The 17,487-nt window shown below is 40.8% G+C and overlaps 1 protein-coding gene across 1 annotated transcript in view; it reads left to right on the top strand.

Moving 5' to 3' along the window:
* Window positions 1–17,487, top strand: part of RAB10 (RAB10, member RAS oncogene family) — a 107,694-nt gene that overhangs the window by 82,589 nt on the left and 7,618 nt on the right. Inside the window, exons 4-5 of the mRNA XM_011972682.1 lie at window positions 14,168–14,257; window positions 15,185–15,286. Coding sequence (XP_011828072.1) covers window positions 14,168–14,257; window positions 15,185–15,286 — 192 coding nt within the window. The remainder of the gene's footprint in view (window positions 1–14,167; window positions 14,258–15,184; window positions 15,287–17,487) is intronic.

Genomic DNA, 17,487 nt, shown 5'->3' with positions numbered 1-17,487 from the left:
CGCTCGGCTAGTTTTTTGTGTATTTTTAGTAGAGACGGGGTTTCACCGTGTTAGCCAGGATGGTCTCGATCTCCTGACCTTGTGATCTGCCCGTCTCGGCTTCCCAAAGTGCTGGGATTATAGGCTTGAGCCACCGCGCCCAGTCTATTTTGGGTTTTTTTGAGATAGAGTCTCACTTCATCACCCAGACTGGAATGCAGTGGCATGATCTTGGCTCTCTGCAATCTCTGCTTTCTGGGTTCAAGTGATTCTTGTGTCTCAGTGTCTTAAGTAGCTGGAATTACAGATATGCACCACCACACCCGGCTAATTTTTGTATTTGTAGTAGAGATGGGGGTCTCGCCATGTTGGCCAGGCTGGTCTTGAACTCCTGGCCTCAAGTGATCTGCCCACCTTGGCCTCCTGAAGTGCTAGGATTGCAGGCGTGAACCACCGCGCCCAGCCTGATGTCACTTTTTATCAAAGCATGTCTATTTCTTTGCTACAGCATAGGTGGCTTCTTGTTAAGAGTTGTTTTTCATGCCTTATTGCTACCTTCTAGGCTTTGAGTTTCATTGAGAGTAACTCTTTGAAGCAAGTTTTGGCCAGATACACAAAGAGCAAGTCTTAAACCAATATTAGACCCAAGATAATACCCCTAAGGGTAGCAATCCTAATGGCTCATAACCACTTTTTTGTTGCTACAATAAACCTTTAGGAGAAGCTTATTATTTTTTAATAATTAAAGATACACAGATCTTGGCCAGGTGTGGTGGCTTACGCCTGTAATCCCAGCACTCTGGGAGACCGAGGCAGGGGGATCACCTGAGGTCAGGAGTTTGAAACCAGTCTGGTCGACATGGTGAAACCCTGTCTCTATGAAAAACCCAAAAAAGTTAGCTGGGCATGATGGCGGTCACCTGGAGTCTCAGCAACTTAGCAGGCCAAAGCAGGAGAATCACTTGAACCCAGGAGGCAGAGGAGGCTGCAGTGAGCCAAGATTCCACCACTGCACTCCATCCTGGGCAGCAGAATGCAACTCCGTCTCAAAAAAAAAGAAAAAGAAAATCTTGTTTCTCTGACATATTAAAGGATTATATAACATGATAAAGAGGAACTTTACCCAGGAATGCCAGGGTCAGAACCTGTCCGTGTAATATACCATATTAATAAAGGACAAAACTATACAGTTATCTCAGTTCACACAGAAAAAACATTTGACACAATCCAGCATTCTTTTATGATTAAAACATTCGGCTGGGCGCAGTGGCTTATGCCTGTAAATCCCAGCACTTTGGGAGGCCGAGGTGAGTGGATCACCTGAGGTAAGGAGTTCGAGACCAGCCTGGCCAACATGGTGAAACCTCATCTCTACTAAAAATACGAAAATCAGCCAGGTGTGATGGCAAACGCCTGTAATCCCAGCTACTCAGAAGGCTGAGGCAGGAGAATCGCTTGAACCTGGGAGGTGGAGATTGCAGTAAGCCGAGATCGTGCCATTGCGCTTCAGCCTGGGCAACAGAGCAAGACTCTGTCTCAAAAAAAAGTCAACAAACTAGGAATAGCAAAGAACTTCCTTAATCCTGTAAGTGACATCTATAAAAATACCACAGCTATTATACCTGTCCCTTAAGATCAAGAACATGGCAAGAATATCTGCTCTGGCCACTTCTGTTCAACATTATGCTAAGATTCCAGCCAGAGCTTAAAAAAAAAAAAAGAAAAAAGAAAAGAGCCATCCAGAGTGAAACAACTATTTATAAATGGTAGAATATTTTATATAGAAAATCCTTAAAAACCCACAAACATAATACCCAGAAAACTCTTAGAACTAATAAGTGAGTTCAGCAAGGTTACAAGAAATGAGATCAAGATACAAAAATCAGCTTTATTTCTGTACACTAGCAATAACCTAAAAATTACATTGAGAATAAAATTCCATTTGTAATAATATCAAAAGGGAAAAATTACTTAGGAGTAAATTTAACTAAAAGAGTATAAGACTTGTACACAGAAAACCACAAAATATTGTTGAAAGAAATTAAAGATCTAAACAATTAGATAGCCTGTATTTGTGAATTGGAAGACAATGTTAAGATGGCATTACTACCCAAAGTGATCTACAGATTCAGTGCAATCCCTATCAAAATCCCAATTGCTTTTTCTTGAATTCCCCCTGTGGAAATTGACAAATTGACCCTAAAACTAATATAGACAGGCAAGGGACCCAGAGTAGCCAAAACAATCTTGAAAAGGAAGTACAAAGTTGTAAGACTTACACTTTCTGGTTTTAAAACTTAACCACTAAGCCACAGTAATCAAGACATTGTGATACTGACATAAGGATAGTCATAAAGATTAACTGAATAGTATTGAGAGTCTAAAAATAAACTCTTGTGTATATGGTCAGTTGACTTTTAACAAGATGCCTGGACAATTCAGTGGGCAAAAGAATAGTCTTTCCAACAAATGGTGCTGGGAAAACTGGCTATCCTTGTGTGGCAGAATGAAAGTTAGACACCTACTTCATACCATACAGAAAAGTTAACTCAAAATGGATCATGAAGGTTGGGCACGGTGGCCCCACCTGTAATCCCAGCACTTTTGGGAGGCCAAGGTGGGTGGGTTGCTGGAGCCTAGGAGTTTGAGACCAGCCTGGGCAACATGGTGAAACCCCATCTCTACAAAAATATACAAAAAAAAAAAAAAAAATTAGCCGGGTATGGTGGCATGCACCTGTAGTTCCAGCTACCTGGGAGACTGAGGTGGGATCACTTGAGCCCAAGGAGGTTGAAGCTGCAGTGAACCATGATTGCACTACTACACTCCAGCCTGGGTGACAGAGTGAGACTCTGTCCCAAAAAAAAAAGGTGATAGTAGAACTGCCTCGTAAATAACTAAAAAACACTGAATTATATATTTTTACAGGGTGAATTTTATATGTGAATTATAAACTCAATAAAACTATTTTTTTAAAAACTGAATTGAGCTTTAACACCTTGCATTACAATTACAGTTGACCCTTGAACAATGTGGGTTTGAACTACACAGGTAGAGTTGTTGTTGTTATTATTTTGAGATGGAGTTTCGCTCTGTCACCCAGGCTGGAGTGCAGTGGCACGAACTTGGCTCACTGCAACCTCCGCCTCCCTGGTTTAAGTGATTATTCTGCCTCAGCCTCCTGAGTAGCTGGGACTACAGGTGCGTGCCGCCACTCCCAGCTAGTTTTTTTTTTGTATTTTTTAGTAGAGACGGGGTTTCACCATGTTGGTCAGGGTGGTTAGTCTAAAACTCCTGACTTTGTGATCCACCTGTCTCGGCCTCCCAGAGTGCTGGGATTACAGGCGTGAGCCACTGCGGCCCGCCAGTTGTTATTATTTTTTAATTAAAAAATATTTTTGAGATATGTGTCTCACCGTGTTGCCCAGGCTGGTCTTGAAACTCTGAGCTCCAGTAATTCTCCCATCTCAGCCTTCCTAGTATGCTAGGACTACATGTGCCAGCCACCATGCCTGACTCACAGGTCCACTTAATATACATTTTTTTCAACCAAAGGCAGATTGAAAATACGAATTTTGACACTCACATATAATATAGGGTGGTGTGGGTCCTTTCTTTGTATATATGTCTGTTTCACAGGGCTGGCTGCAGTACTTGAGTATGCGTGGATTTTTGATAAAGGAAGTAGGGTCCTGGAACCAATCAGCCATTCCCCATGGATACTGAGGAGACTGTATTTCTTTTCTTTTTCTTTTCTTTTCTTTTCTTTTTTTCTTTCTTTCTGTCTTGTCTTTTTTTTTTTTTTCTTTTTCTTTTTTTAAGAGAAAGGGTCTTGCTGTGTTGCCCAGGAGGCTGGTCTCAAATTCCTGGCCTCAAGCAATCTTTCCGTCTAAGCCTCCTGAGTTAGCTGGGACTTCAGGTGTGTGCCACTGTGCCACTCTTTGTATTTCTTTAGCAGAAGGAGACAAATACAAGTTTTCTGTTCCTTGGAATAGAGATAAGAAGTCACAATAGTTAGAATCCTGCTCCTGACGTTTTCTAGTAACATGACCTTGCTTATATACTCTTAAATCTGTGTTTTCTGAAGCGTGTTCTACTTTTTAGTAGTATTACTTGGCATATGACGTTCTGTGGACAAATAAGTTAAATAGGTATTTTTATTATGCATTTTTTGTATGCTTTAGTGTGTTGCGAATGTCCAAGAGGGGAGTTATAATATGAAGGTTTTGAAACTTGTTGAGGTGAACTTTACATCAAGGGACAACTCTTGGGATCAGTGTTTTAGAACTAGACTAAAGATGCAGCATGAACAACATAAATGATCCCCTATTTAGTGTTAAGAGTTGGAAAGGGCCAGCTGTGGTGGCTCATGCTTGTAATCCCAGCACTTTGGGAGGCCGAGGCGGGCGGATCACGAGATCAGGAGATTGAGACCATCCTGGCTAAAACGGTGAAACCCCGTCTCTACTAAAGATACAAAAAAAATTAGCCAGTCGTGGTGGCGGGCGCCTGTAGTCCCAGCTACTCAGGAGGCTGAGGCAGGAGAATGGCATGAACCCAGGAAGCAGAGCTTGCAGTGAGCCAAGATGGTGCCACTGCACTCCAGCCTGGGCAACAGAGCAAGACTCCGGTCTCAAAAAAAAAAGAGGAGAAAGTACAAAGTTGTTAACATGTAAATAAAATAAGTACCTAACATAGCCTGGGAGGTGAGAGGAGCGACTTTAAACTGAGACCTGAGGAGATGAGAAGTTACCCAGAGAAGGATGGGACTGATACAAAAAGTGCAGTGGATTCCAATTGAAGACAGATAATATATCTTAATTTACTTTGGGTAGCTGGGGAACATAACTACCTTGGCTATAGGGATATTTAGAGAAAGGTACTTTGGACCAGATAGCTTAGGAAGGACAAATCCTTAGGAAACCCAAGTCTCAGATTATTTCTGTAATAGATACAAAAAGATGTTCTTTTTTTTTGAAACAGAGTCTTGTTCTGCCACCCAGGCTGGAATGCAGTGGCACAATCTCAGCTCACTGCACAAACTCCACCTCCCAGATTCAAGTGGTTCTCCTGCCTCAGCCTCCTGAGTAGCTGGGATTACAGGCACGTGCCACCACGCCTGGCTAATTTTTGTATTTTTAGTAGAGACGGGGTTTCACCGTGTTGGTCAGGCCAGTCTTGAACTCCTGACCTCATGATCCGTCCTCAGGCTCCCAAAGTGCTGGGATTACAGGTGTGAGCCACCACACCCAGCCAAAAAGATGTTCTTTTAGCTCCAATTTTTACAAAGTAATGTCCCCTCCTCCCCCTTTTTTTTGAGACCGGGTTTCACTGTTTCCCAGACTGGAGTGCAGTGGTGTGAACACAGCCCACTGTAGCCCAGACCTCCTGGGCAAATTAGCGCTTTAAAAAAAAAAAGGAAAAAGGAAAAAAAAATTAACAGGTTCTCATGTTACTAGTCAAGTATCAGAACAACTTTGAGGCTTTTATTTGTGAAACATATATTGGTTTCTGAATGGTTTCATTATTATTAAACTTCAACATTCTTTTAAAGTATTTGTTGTTTCTATTTAATGATAGACAGTGATCTCTAAATCTGGGATTCTCAGTCAAGGACAGTTTTAATATTGTCAATGTGTGGAGATATTTTTGGTTATCACAACTTGGGTACAAGAAGAATGCTGACCCAAAATGTCTGTATGGCCGAAGTTGAGAAACCTTGGTCTAAATGCACCTCTCTGTGTTAGTACCTTGGGAAAATTAACCATATTTTAAGCTAGTTACAGTCTGCATGTGTAATTCATAGAGATATATGTCCTCCTGCATAAATACGTCTCTTTATGGATATGTCTGTGTGGTGCAACTACCAATCTTTCTTTGGGTGTTTTTGCCTTAAGTGGTTGTAAACACAATGTGTATCTGACTGAAAAAAGATTAATGTACATGTTGGTATAAGAAAATGTGTGAGAGAAGTTCTGTGTATTCTGAGTGCTGTTTTAGTGGTCCCCTGGCTCAGCAGTGAAGTCTTTAACCTCATAATGCTTGCTTCTTACTGTTAGTAAGATCATCCAAGTAAGGATGATCTTAGGTGTGAAGATACGTATAGGGCCGTGCACGGTGGATCACACCTGTAATCCCAGCACTTCGGGAATCTTAGGTGGGAGGATTGCTTGAGCTTAGGAGTTTGAGACCAGCCTGAGCAACATAGCAAGACCTCATCTCTACTAAAAGTTTTTTTTAAAGCCGAGTATGGCAGTGAATACCTGTAGTTCCAGCTATTTTTTAGGCTGAGGTGGGAGGATCACCTGAGCCCAGGAGATCAAGGCTGTAGTGAGCTATGATTGTAGCAGTGCATTCCAGCCTGGGTGACACAGTGAGACCTTGTCTCAGAAAAATAAAATAAATAAATTTTTAAAAGACTTCTATAATACCATTTTGACCTTTTTCTTAGTTTTTGTTTTTGTTACTCAGAGAAGCATATCCCAGGTCTTTTCAGGTCTTAGCTTTACTTTTTTTTTTTAAAGACAGGGTCTCACTCTGTCAGGCTAGAGCGCAGTGGTACAATCACAGCTTACTGCAGCCTCTACCTCCTGTGCTCATGCTGTCCTCCCACCCTAGCCTCCCAGGTACCTTGAACCACAAACGTGCTCTATCATGTCTGGCTAATTTTTATTTTTGTAGCGATGGGGTCTCTCTATGTTGCCCTGGCTGGCCTCAAATTCTTGGGCTCAAGCAATCTTCCTGCCTTGGCTTCCCAGAATGTTGGGATTACACACATGAGCCACTGTGCGCAGCAGGCTTACTTTCAAATATATTTTTGAGCTAGAATCATATTTATGCTCTGAAATGCCACACATGTATAAAGAATTATACCTATTTCCTCACTAGCCCCAGAATGCTGATGTGCGTTGGCGTGGAGGTGTAGTAGGTTGTAAATTGGTGGTCACATTGCTAAAGCTTTTTTTAAAAACAGGCTGAAAATACCTTAACACTTACAAATTTATATATAAGGTAATTTTCCTTTTTTTGTACTTCATTGATCATTTATTTATTGGCTTCGGCTTCCTTCCATCGGCCTGCTTACACGTAACTTACAGGTGTTCTTAGTAGAAGAGTGGCTTCTAAAGCTACGGATAATTTTTCTTCTCTTTGAGTGGAGGTTCATGTTAGTGTCTCTGGTAACTTGCAGTGTCTGGTAGTGATTAGGATATGGGTAGATTATTACAGGTCACTGTGATCATTTGTCCATTTAGTAGGTGGGAGCCTTTTAAAACCATGCTTCTGTACTTTTTTTGGGATCATGAACCCCTTTGAGAAATTAGAATCTTACCAGAATGATGTACTTACACAACTTTCAAAGTTTTATGTGTGCTCCTTGAAATTAATGATGTCCCTGAAGTCCATCCTTAGATTCTGAGATCAAAATGCCTCTTACTGACTCTTAGCACATGGCAGGATTTTAGGAGCACCTGGTATATTGCTGCTTATTACTGGATATTTGCCAGGTTGCCTTTGTTTTAGCAGTAACATAAATTAAGAGGCACTAAATTCAGGTAAGACCATGGAATCCCTAAATACAGAGTTTTGGTTTTTTTTTCTTGAGACAGAGTCTCGCTCTGTTGCCCAGGCTGGAGTGCAGTGACGTGATCTTGGCTCACTGCAAGCTCCGCCTCCCGGGTTCACACCATTCTCCTGCCTCAGCCTCCCGAGTAGCTGGGACTACAGGCACCCGCCACCACGCCCGACTAATTTTTCGTATTTTTAGTAGAGACGGGGTTTCACCGGGTTAGCCAGGATAGTTTTGATCTGCTGACCTCGTGATCCGCCCGCCTCGGCCTCCCAAAGTGCTGGGATTACAGGCGTGAGCCACTGCACCTGGCCAGCAAGTTTCTTTATAGTATATTATAATTTTTTTTTTTTCAAGGCGGAGTCTCACTGTGTTACCCAGGCTAGAGTGCGGTGGTGTGATCTCAGCTCACTGCAACCTCCACTTCCTGGGTTCAAGTGATTGTCCTGCCTCACCTTCCAAGTAGCTGAGATTACAGACGTGCACCACCACTCCTGGCTAATTTTAGTAATTTTAGTAGAGACAGGGATTTGCCATATTGGCCAGGCTGGTCTCGAACTCCTGACCTCATGTGATCCACCCGCCTCAGCCTCCCAAAGTGCTGGGATTACAGGTGTGAGCCACCACACTCGGCGTAATTTTTCTTTGTTAAGCTTGTGATTCTACTAAGGGTATCTTCCCTGCAACAAAAGAGTTGTTTTCTCCCTAATCCCACCTTTGTCTACCCCCTTTTAAACTGTCATTGACCCTTGAACTGCAGTTCTACTTACACATGGATATTTTTGTTTAAAGAGATGGGGACTCACAGTGTTGCCCAGGCTGGTTTCAAACTCCAGGGGTCAAGTGATTCTTCCTCCTCAGCCTCCCAAGAAGCTGGCATTACAGGTGTGTGCCACCACACCCAGCTCTATAAACAGATTTTTAAAAACAAATATTTTAGAAAAAATTTTAGATTCTTGCAACAATTTGAAAAACTCACAGACAAGCCATATAACCTAGAAATATTGGCGGCGGGGGCGGGGGGAGATTAAGAAAAAGTTAAGTATTTTGTGAATGTATAAAGTATATGTAGATACTAGTCTATTTTATTACTACCATAAACTATACACAGATCTATTATTAAAAGTTTAAATTTATCAACACTCAAACACACAAAACAGAGCCCATACATGGCACCTTTTGCTGTCAAGAGAAATGTAAACAGTGATGCAGTATTAAATCATAACTGCATAAAAATAACTGTAATACATACTGTACTACTGTGATAATTCTGTAGCCACCTCCTGTTGCTATTTTGGTGAGCTCATATGTTTCCAAGTGTCTGCTTAAAACACCATGTGATGCGGATCATCTCCCAGTGAACAGTTTGTGTCTCCAGTAAATCCCATATTGCAATCAAAAGTGATCTTTTGTGGTTCTTGCGTGTTTTCATCGTGTCTAGTGCAATACCGTAAACCTTGAATAACACCATCAGACCTATACAGGGTGCCACTAGTGATGCCAGAAGCACTCCTGAGAAGCAGAAAAGTCATTACATTACAAGAAAAAGTTGAATTGCTTAATACGTACTGTAAAATGAGGCCTGCAGCTGTGGTTGCCCGTTATTTCAAAATAAATTAATCCAGCATAAGGACCATTTTAAATAAAAGAAAATTTGTGAAGCCATCACTGCAGCCACAGCAGTAGGTGTGAAACCTTGCACTTTTTACAGAACACCTTTTTATCTCGTGTTGAAAATGCAGCTTTTATGTAGGTACAGGATTGCTGTAAGAAAGGCATACTTGTAGGCCCGGCGCGGTGGCTCACGCCTGTAATCCCAGCACTTTGGGAGGCTGAGGCAGGCTGATCATGAGGTCAGGCGATCAAGACCATCCTGGCTAATCCAGTGAAGCCCCGTCTCTACTAAAAATACAAAAAACTAGCCGGGCGTGGTGGTGGGCGCCTGTAGTCCCAGCTACTTGGGAGGCTGAGACAGGAGAAGGGCGTGAACTTGGGAGGCAGAGCTTGCAGTGAGCTGAGATCACGCCACTGCACTCCAGCCTGGGCAACAGTGCGAGACTCTGCCTCAAAAAAAAAAAAAAAAAAAAAAAAAAAAAGGCATACTTGTAGACTATGATATTCAAGAAAAAGTGAAGTTATTTTATGACAACTTAAAAATGAAAGAGAAGCTAGAGGAGTTCATGCCAGCAAAGGATGGTTTGATAATTTTAGAAAGAGGTTTGGCCTAAAAATGGCAGGATAACAGGAGAAGCAGCTTCTGCTAAGACACAGCAGACAAGTTCCTGGGCACCATTAAGAAAATCATTGAGGAAAAAGGATATCTGCCTGAACAAGTCTTTAATGCAATTAAAAGTGTCCTATTATTGGGATGGCGGGGAGAGGGGCAGGCCGCAAAGGACATGAGTGTTAGGAAAAGAAGAAAGCACAGGGAATTAAGGCAGGAAGGGATAGGCTAACTACTGTTTTGTGCAAATGCAGTTGGGTTTATGATCAGGACTGATTGCCCGTATGTATAAAGTTGCTAACCCCCAAGACTTGAAGGGAAAAGTCTTTTGAAGCTGCCAGTTTTTCGATCATTCAACAAGAAGACCTGAACACTGAGAATCCTTTTTCTGGATTGGTTCCATCAATACTTTGTCCCTGAAATCAGGAAATACCTTGCCATGATGGGACTGCCCTTTAAAGTTCTTTTGATATTGGACAGTGCCCCTGGCCACCCAGAACCCCATGAGTTTAACACTGAAAGCATCGAAGTGGTCTCCTTGCCCCTAAACACAGTGTCTCTAATTCAGCATCTAGATCAGGGGTCGTGAGGACCTTTAAGGTTAATAACGCACGGTACTCTAACCTCAATAGAACAGCATGAAAATCTGGAGGGATTACACCGCTGAAAATACCATCATTATAGAAAAAGCCGTGAAAGCCATCAAGCACAAAACAGTAACTTCCTGCTGGAGAAAACTGTGTGCCGATGTTGAGCATGATTTCCCAGGATTTTAGCAGAGCCAGTCAAGGAATTTATGAAAGAGACTGTGGATAAGACAAGAGCTAATAGACACCAACCAGAGGAGTCAACAGAAGATGATTTAATGAAGATGCTGGTGCTTCCAAACCAGCACTAGACGACAAGGAAGAAGACAAAGAAGTAGTGCTAGAAAACAAATTGACTGTAGACAGTCTGGCAGAACGGTTCTGATTATTCAAGACTGCTTTAGACTTACTGTACAACATGGACCATTATATGATACAGGCACTGAAACTGAAGCAAATGATGAAAGAAGGATTGGTTTTATATAGAAATATTTTTTAAAGAAATGAAAAAGCAAAAAAGAAATTACAGTGTTTTTCCGTAAAGTTACACTGAGTGTGCCTGCCTCCCCTTCCACCTTCTCTACCTCTTCTGCCTCTGCCTCCCCTGAGAAAGCAAGACCAACCCCCTCCTCTTTCTCCTCCTCAGCCTACTCAATTTGAAGACATTGAGGATGAAGACCTTTATGATGATCTACTTCCACTTAATGAATAGTAAATATATTTTTCTTCCTTATGATTTTCTTAATAACATTTTCTTTTCTCTAACTTTATGGTAAGAATACAGTATAGAATACATATATAAATATATGTTAATCGACTGTTACTGATAATGCTTCTGGTTAGCAGCAGGCTGTTACTAGTTAAGTGTTTGGGGAGTCAAAAGTTATACATGGCACCCCCTTACCCCCATTGTTCAAGGGTCAACTGTATGTTGTTTCAAATCAGCATATTTTATAACTTTTCTAGATTTTGTTTTCCTATAGCTACAGAAAATGAAGTAACCACAGCCATTTGGCAGTTTTGCTGTTATTGTTTTTCTTTTTGTTGTTGTTGCTTTTTTTTTTTTTTTTTTTGATACAGGGTCTTGCCTTGTTGCCCTGGCTGGAGTGCAGTGGCGATGATAATAGTTCACTCCAGCCTTGAGCCCTTGGGCTCAAGTGTGCCTCCTGCCTCGGCCTCTTAAAGTGTTGGGATTACAGGCATGAGCCCCCGTGCTCAGCCTGTTGTTGTTTTTGAATAGTTTTTAAAATTGTGGTAAAATTCATACAACATGAAATTTTCATTTTAACCATTATTTTGATGTATAGTTCAGTAGTGTTAGGTACATTCTACTGTTGTGCAACCATCACCACCATCCATCTCCAGAACTTTTTCATCTTTCTGAACTGAAGCTTTTCATCCATTAAACAATAATTTCTGTCTCCCCCTTTCCCCAGCTCCTGGCAACTGTCACCATTCTATTTTCTATGAATTTGACTGTTATAGGTACCTCATATAACTGGAATCATATAGTATTTGTTCAATTTGTAAGTAATTTACTTCATTTAACAAAGTTTTCAAGGTGCATCTACATTATAGCATGTGTCAGAACTTGTTTGTTTTTTAAGGCTGAATAATATTCCATTGTTTTTATATGCCATGTTCTGTTTATTTATTCACCCATTGTTGGATATGTGGGTTGTTTTTGCTCTTTTACTATTGTGAATAATGTTGCTGTGAACACTGGTGTACAAATATCTGAGTCCCTGCTTTAAATTCTTTTGCGTGTGTACCCATAAGTATAATTGCTGGATCATATGATAATTCTATGTTTAACCTTTTGAGGAATCACCAGACTTTTCCACCGTGATTGCACCATTTTACATACCTACCAACAGTACACAAAGGTTTCGGTTTCTCCACATCCTCACCAATATGTGTTTTCTGTTTTTTTAATGGCAGCCATACTAATGGGTATGTAGTGGTATCTCATTGTGGTTTTGATTTGCATTTTCTAATGTTAGTGATATTGAGCATCTTTTCATGTACATATTGTTTGTTTGTATATCTTCTTTGGAGAAATGTCTATTCAGATCCTTTGCTTGCATTTTTCTTTTTCTTTTCTTTTTTTCTTTTTCTTTTTCTTTTTTTTTCTTTTTTCCAGACAAGGTCTTGCTCTGTTCCCCAGGCTGGAGTTCAGTGGCATGATGATCATGGCTCACTGCAGCCTCAACTTCCCAGGCTCAAGTGATTCTCCTACCACAGCCTCCTAAGTAGCTGGGACTGCAGGCACACACCACCATGCCTGGCTAATTTTAAAATTTTTTGTAGAGATGAGGTCTCACAGTGTTACTCAGGCTAGTCTCGAACTCCTGGGCTCAGGTGATTTTCTGCCTCGGCCTCCCAAAGTGCTGTCATTGTTTTTTGTTGTTGTTAGGAGTTTTAGGTGTTTTTTATATATTTTAAGTATTATTCCCTTTTCAAATATTTTCTCCTGTTCGTGGTTTGTCTTTTCATTCTCTTGATAGTGTCCTTTGTTGTACAATAGTTTTTAACTTTGATGAAGTACAGTTTATCTACTTTTTCTTTCATTGCCTGTGCTTTTGATATCATATCAAGGAAACCATTGCCAAATCCAGTGTCCTGGAGCTTTTCCCTGTGTTTTCTTCTAAGAGTTTTATAGTTTGAGGTCTTTGATCTATTTCAAGTTAATTTTTTTTTTATGGTTTAAAATAAGGATCCAGTTTCATTCTTTTGCATGTGGATATCTGATTTTCCTAGTGCTGTTTATTGAGAAGACTGTCCTTTCCTTATTGACTGATTTTGGCATCCTTGTTGAGGATCATTTGACTAAGTATGTGAGGATTTATTTCTGGGCTCTCTGTTCCATTCCATTAGTCTGTGTATCTGTCCTTATGCTAGTTCTACACTTTTTGATTTGTAGTGAAGTTCTGAAATTTGACTCCCACAGCTAATATTACTTTGGCTGGGCTCAGTGGCTCATGCCTGTAATCCTAGCTCTTTGGGAGGCCAAGCGGGGTGGATCACTTGAGGCCAGGAGTTTGGGATCAGCCTGGCCAACATGGCAGAAACCCCTGTCTCTACTGAAAAACTACAAAAATTAGCTGGCATGGTAGCACACACACCTGTAGCCCCAGCTACTCGCAGCTACTCAGGAGGCTAAGGCAGGAGAATCACTTGAACTTGGGAGGCAGAAGTTGCAGTAATCTGAGATCACACCACTGCACTCCAGCCTGGGCAACAGAACGAGGCTCTGTCTCAAAAAGAGAGATTATTTTGATGTTAGATTCCATGTGAATTTTTGGATAGATCTTTCTATTTCTGCAAAAATTGTCATTGGGATCTTAAGGGGACAACCACTTGTTTTTAACTGATTTTTCTGCATGGACCTCCTTGTGCCATAGCAATACAGTTATTTGAGACTTTAAAGTCTCTATACAATTTTTAATTAAGGCTTCTATGGGGTACTATGTGTTATAAAATCTGAAATGATCCAGCCTGGATTTAGATTATGCAAGTTTCTTTGCCTCTGTCTTCTCTTTTGGTAAGAAAGAGCATACCTAGAAAGCAGACAGCCTCCTTTAGGGAGGAAATAATATTTGACATGGATATGTCTTGAGAATTGTGTTTCTTTTGCCAGGTAATCTAAGCACTTGTGTAGGCTTTTAGCATGGGGTAGTTTTAGGGTGACTGCTTTAAAACTTTAAAGCTATAGAAATGACACTCTAAATTGAGAATAAAGTCACTTTTAAAGACTGTTAAGCCATAATTCATGGTAGTATGTAAAAGTAAAATTTTATTTCATTTTAGCATGCCAATGAAGATGTGGAAAGAATGTTACTAGGAAACAAGTGTGATATGGACGACAAAAGAGTTGTACCTAAAGGAAAAGGAGAACAGGTAAAAATCTGAATTAAACTGATATTCTGCTCTTTGTAAATATAATGCTGCTTTTGATTATTATTATTATTATTTTTTCTTTTGAGACGGAGTCTGGCTCTGCTGCCCAGGCTGGAGTGCAGTGGCCGGATCTCAGCTCACTGCAAGCTCCGCCTCCCGGGTTTACGCCATTCTCCTGCCTCAGCCGCCCGAGTAGCTGGGACTGCAGGCGCCCACCACCTCGCCCGGCTAGTTGTTTTTTGTATTTTTTTTTAGTAGAGACGGGGTTTCACCGTGTTAGCCAGGATGGTCTCGATTTCCTGACCTCGTGATCCGCCCATCTCAGCCTCCCAAAGTGCTAGGATTACAGGCTTGAGCCACCGCGCCTGGCCGCTTTTGATTATTTTTATAGTAATAGTGATGGAATGCACTAAGCTAATTACATAGTTTTTAAAATACTTGTTGGAAATATTTTATTATTTGAATGAATTTGTTTTTTAGTGCATATTTAACATGTATGGGGGAATCAAATGTTCCCATAGTATTTTTATCCTTATTTAAACTACAAAGAGAGAAAAATATAAGTCAGTAATCCTCAGTTTTTAAACTTAGGACTTTAAGGAGATGTATCAATTTGTATGGTTCTAAAATGTGACAATCAGCCTGCGGTGAGCAGAAATTAGACCCTGAGAAGTCAGGTTGAGCTTCTCGTAAGTTTGCCCCCAGGGTGAAGTATCTGTTTTAGTACTGTATCTGAAATAAACTTTCGGGGTAAGGAGATTACTTTTGTTTGTTTTATGAAAGAGCTTGACTTGCTGAAATATTCTGTGTTATATATTCTAGTTGGGACCACTGCCTTCAGAATAAGATTAATATTTAAGATGTTAAAGTCAGCAATTGGCAACCCATGCTTGATAATTTTATGATGATATTTTGTTTCTGTTTTAGATTGCAAGGGAGCATGGTATTAGGTTTTTTGAGACTAGTGCAAAAGCAAATATAAACATCGAAAAGGCGTTCCTCACGTTAGCTGAAGATATCCTTCGAAAGGTAGGTTCCTATTTTTACTTCCTGCGAGGTACCTGAGTGTATCTCTGTTGAATATTTTGTCTATTCTGAAGTACTGTATTTACATACAGAATTTGAGTTTGGGTGGTATTGTTTCTGTAGGGCAGCAGTCCCCAGCTTTTTTGGCACCAAGCACTGGTTTTGTGGAAGATAATTTTTCCATGGACCCTATTGGGTGAAACTGCCCCACCTCAGATCATGAGGCGTTAGATCTTCCTAAGGAGCATGCAACGTAGGTCCCTTGCACGTGCAGTTCACAGTGGGGTTTGCACTCCTGTGAGAATCTAATGCTACCACTGATCTGACAGGAGGCGAAGCTCAGGTAGTAATGCTCACTCACTTGCTGCTCACCTCCTGCTGGGTGGCCCGGTTCTTAACAGGCTACGGACCAGTAAGGATCCGCAGCCCCGGGGTTGGGGACTTTGGCTGTAAGTAACTGGGGAAACAGAAAGCCATCTAGAAGTCTGAAGGATCTAGTCGGTGGTAACCATTAATATTCTGAGCTCCACAGTCACTGTCTAGTCCCTAGTTCCATTATTTTTTCCAGTTTTTTATCTTTTCTAGCCTTTTTATTATTGGATTCATTTCTCTTAATGAGTACTTTGCAGTCTCAGATAATTTAGGAAATTTTAAGATAAGAAATGAATCTATTAAGTAGTTATTGCCACAGAATTGCTATTCTGCCATATTAGTCACTTCTCAGGCAAATAAAGGGCATGTACATATTCTGTACATACTGAATAAAACCTATTATGTAAGAAAATAAATAATGCTGAAAATGTGATCTTGAGGAATGCATGTTTTACCTCAGGTTTGTTTCTGGGTTTAAGATTTGTGACTCTCAATATTTGCTAGTATAAGTAACATGTAGCCAAATTAGGAAATCCGATTTTCATATTTTCCCTCAAGTGACTAGGTATAATGCATGGATTTGGTTATGAATCCTGAATTATCTGTTCAATCTGTTGTAATTTTAAATGCAAATAAATACAGATAAAATCTGACATACATTGGCCAGGCGCGGTGGCTCACATCCTAATCCCAGCATTTTGGGAGGCTGAGGCAGGCGGATCACGAGGTCAGGAGATGAGACCATCCTGGCCAACACGGTGAAACCCCATCCCTACTAAAAATACAAAAATTAGCTGGGTGTGATGGCACATGCCTGTAATCCCAGCTTCTTTGGAGGCTGAGGCAGAAGAATCCCTTGAACCAGGGAGTCGGAGGTTGCAGTGAGCCGAGATAACGCCACTGCACGCCAGCCTGGCGACAGACCAAGACTCCATCTCAAAAAAAAAAAAAAAAAAATCTGACACACATCCTAAAAGAGAAGCAGATGTTGTATAGTAGAAAATGTAATTACATTTGGTAACCTTTCTATTTTTATATTTGAAATATTAATATTTTTTCTAAAACCGACCTATATAAAAGGTAGATGTTTGTTTTTACATTTTCTTAACCAACCAGTTTTTTTTCTTTCTCCACTTTGGAAGGACAGAGACATTAGCTGTAATAGAGGTGGTATATCACATATAAATCTAGTGAAATTTCTGAGCAATTACAAGAGATTGAGTTGAAATACTTACATTGAAGTAAATTCTTTATATAGAGTGACTAAAACCAAGGGACCTAATTTTTAGAGTGAAATGTAGGTATCTGTTTACTACAATTGAATATTCAAACTGGAAAAAACAGTCATCAGTTATTGCTCTTTAATGGGGCTAAAAAATTGGTGCCCTTTTGAATCTGCCAGCTTCCTTTGCATATCATGTTTTGGCACTTCCTGCTTTAGGAGATGTTTTTCTATGAGAATCCAGTCAGATCAAAAATTGAATTTTATTTCAGAGAATGAGAGAGGCTGACAACAGTTAAACTAAGTATAAAAAATCTCCATAGTGTGTGTATTGAGTGATAAAAAGCAAATTAGGGGCTGGGCACTGTGGCTCATGCCTGTAATCCCAGCACTTTGGGAGGCTGAGGCGGGCGGATCACGAGGTCAAGAGATTGAGACCATCCTGGCTAACCCGGTGAAGCCCCGTCTCTACTAAAAATACAAAAAATTAGCCTGGCTTGGTGGTGCGGGTCTATAGTCCCAGCTACTCAGGAGGCTGAGGCAGGACAATTGCTTGAACCTGGTAGGGGAAGTTGCAGTAATCTGAGATCACACCACTGCACTCCAGCCT

The sequence above is a fragment of the Mandrillus leucophaeus genome, unplaced genomic scaffold (assembly GCF_000951045.1).
Source record: "Mandrillus leucophaeus isolate KB7577 unplaced genomic scaffold, Mleu.le_1.0 Scaffold13, whole genome shotgun sequence".
Taxonomy (NCBI): Eukaryota; Metazoa; Chordata; class Mammalia; order Primates; family Cercopithecidae; genus Mandrillus; species Mandrillus leucophaeus.
The sequence above is the reverse complement of the archived record's forward strand: the minus strand, read 5'-3'. Positions and strand labels throughout refer to the sequence as shown.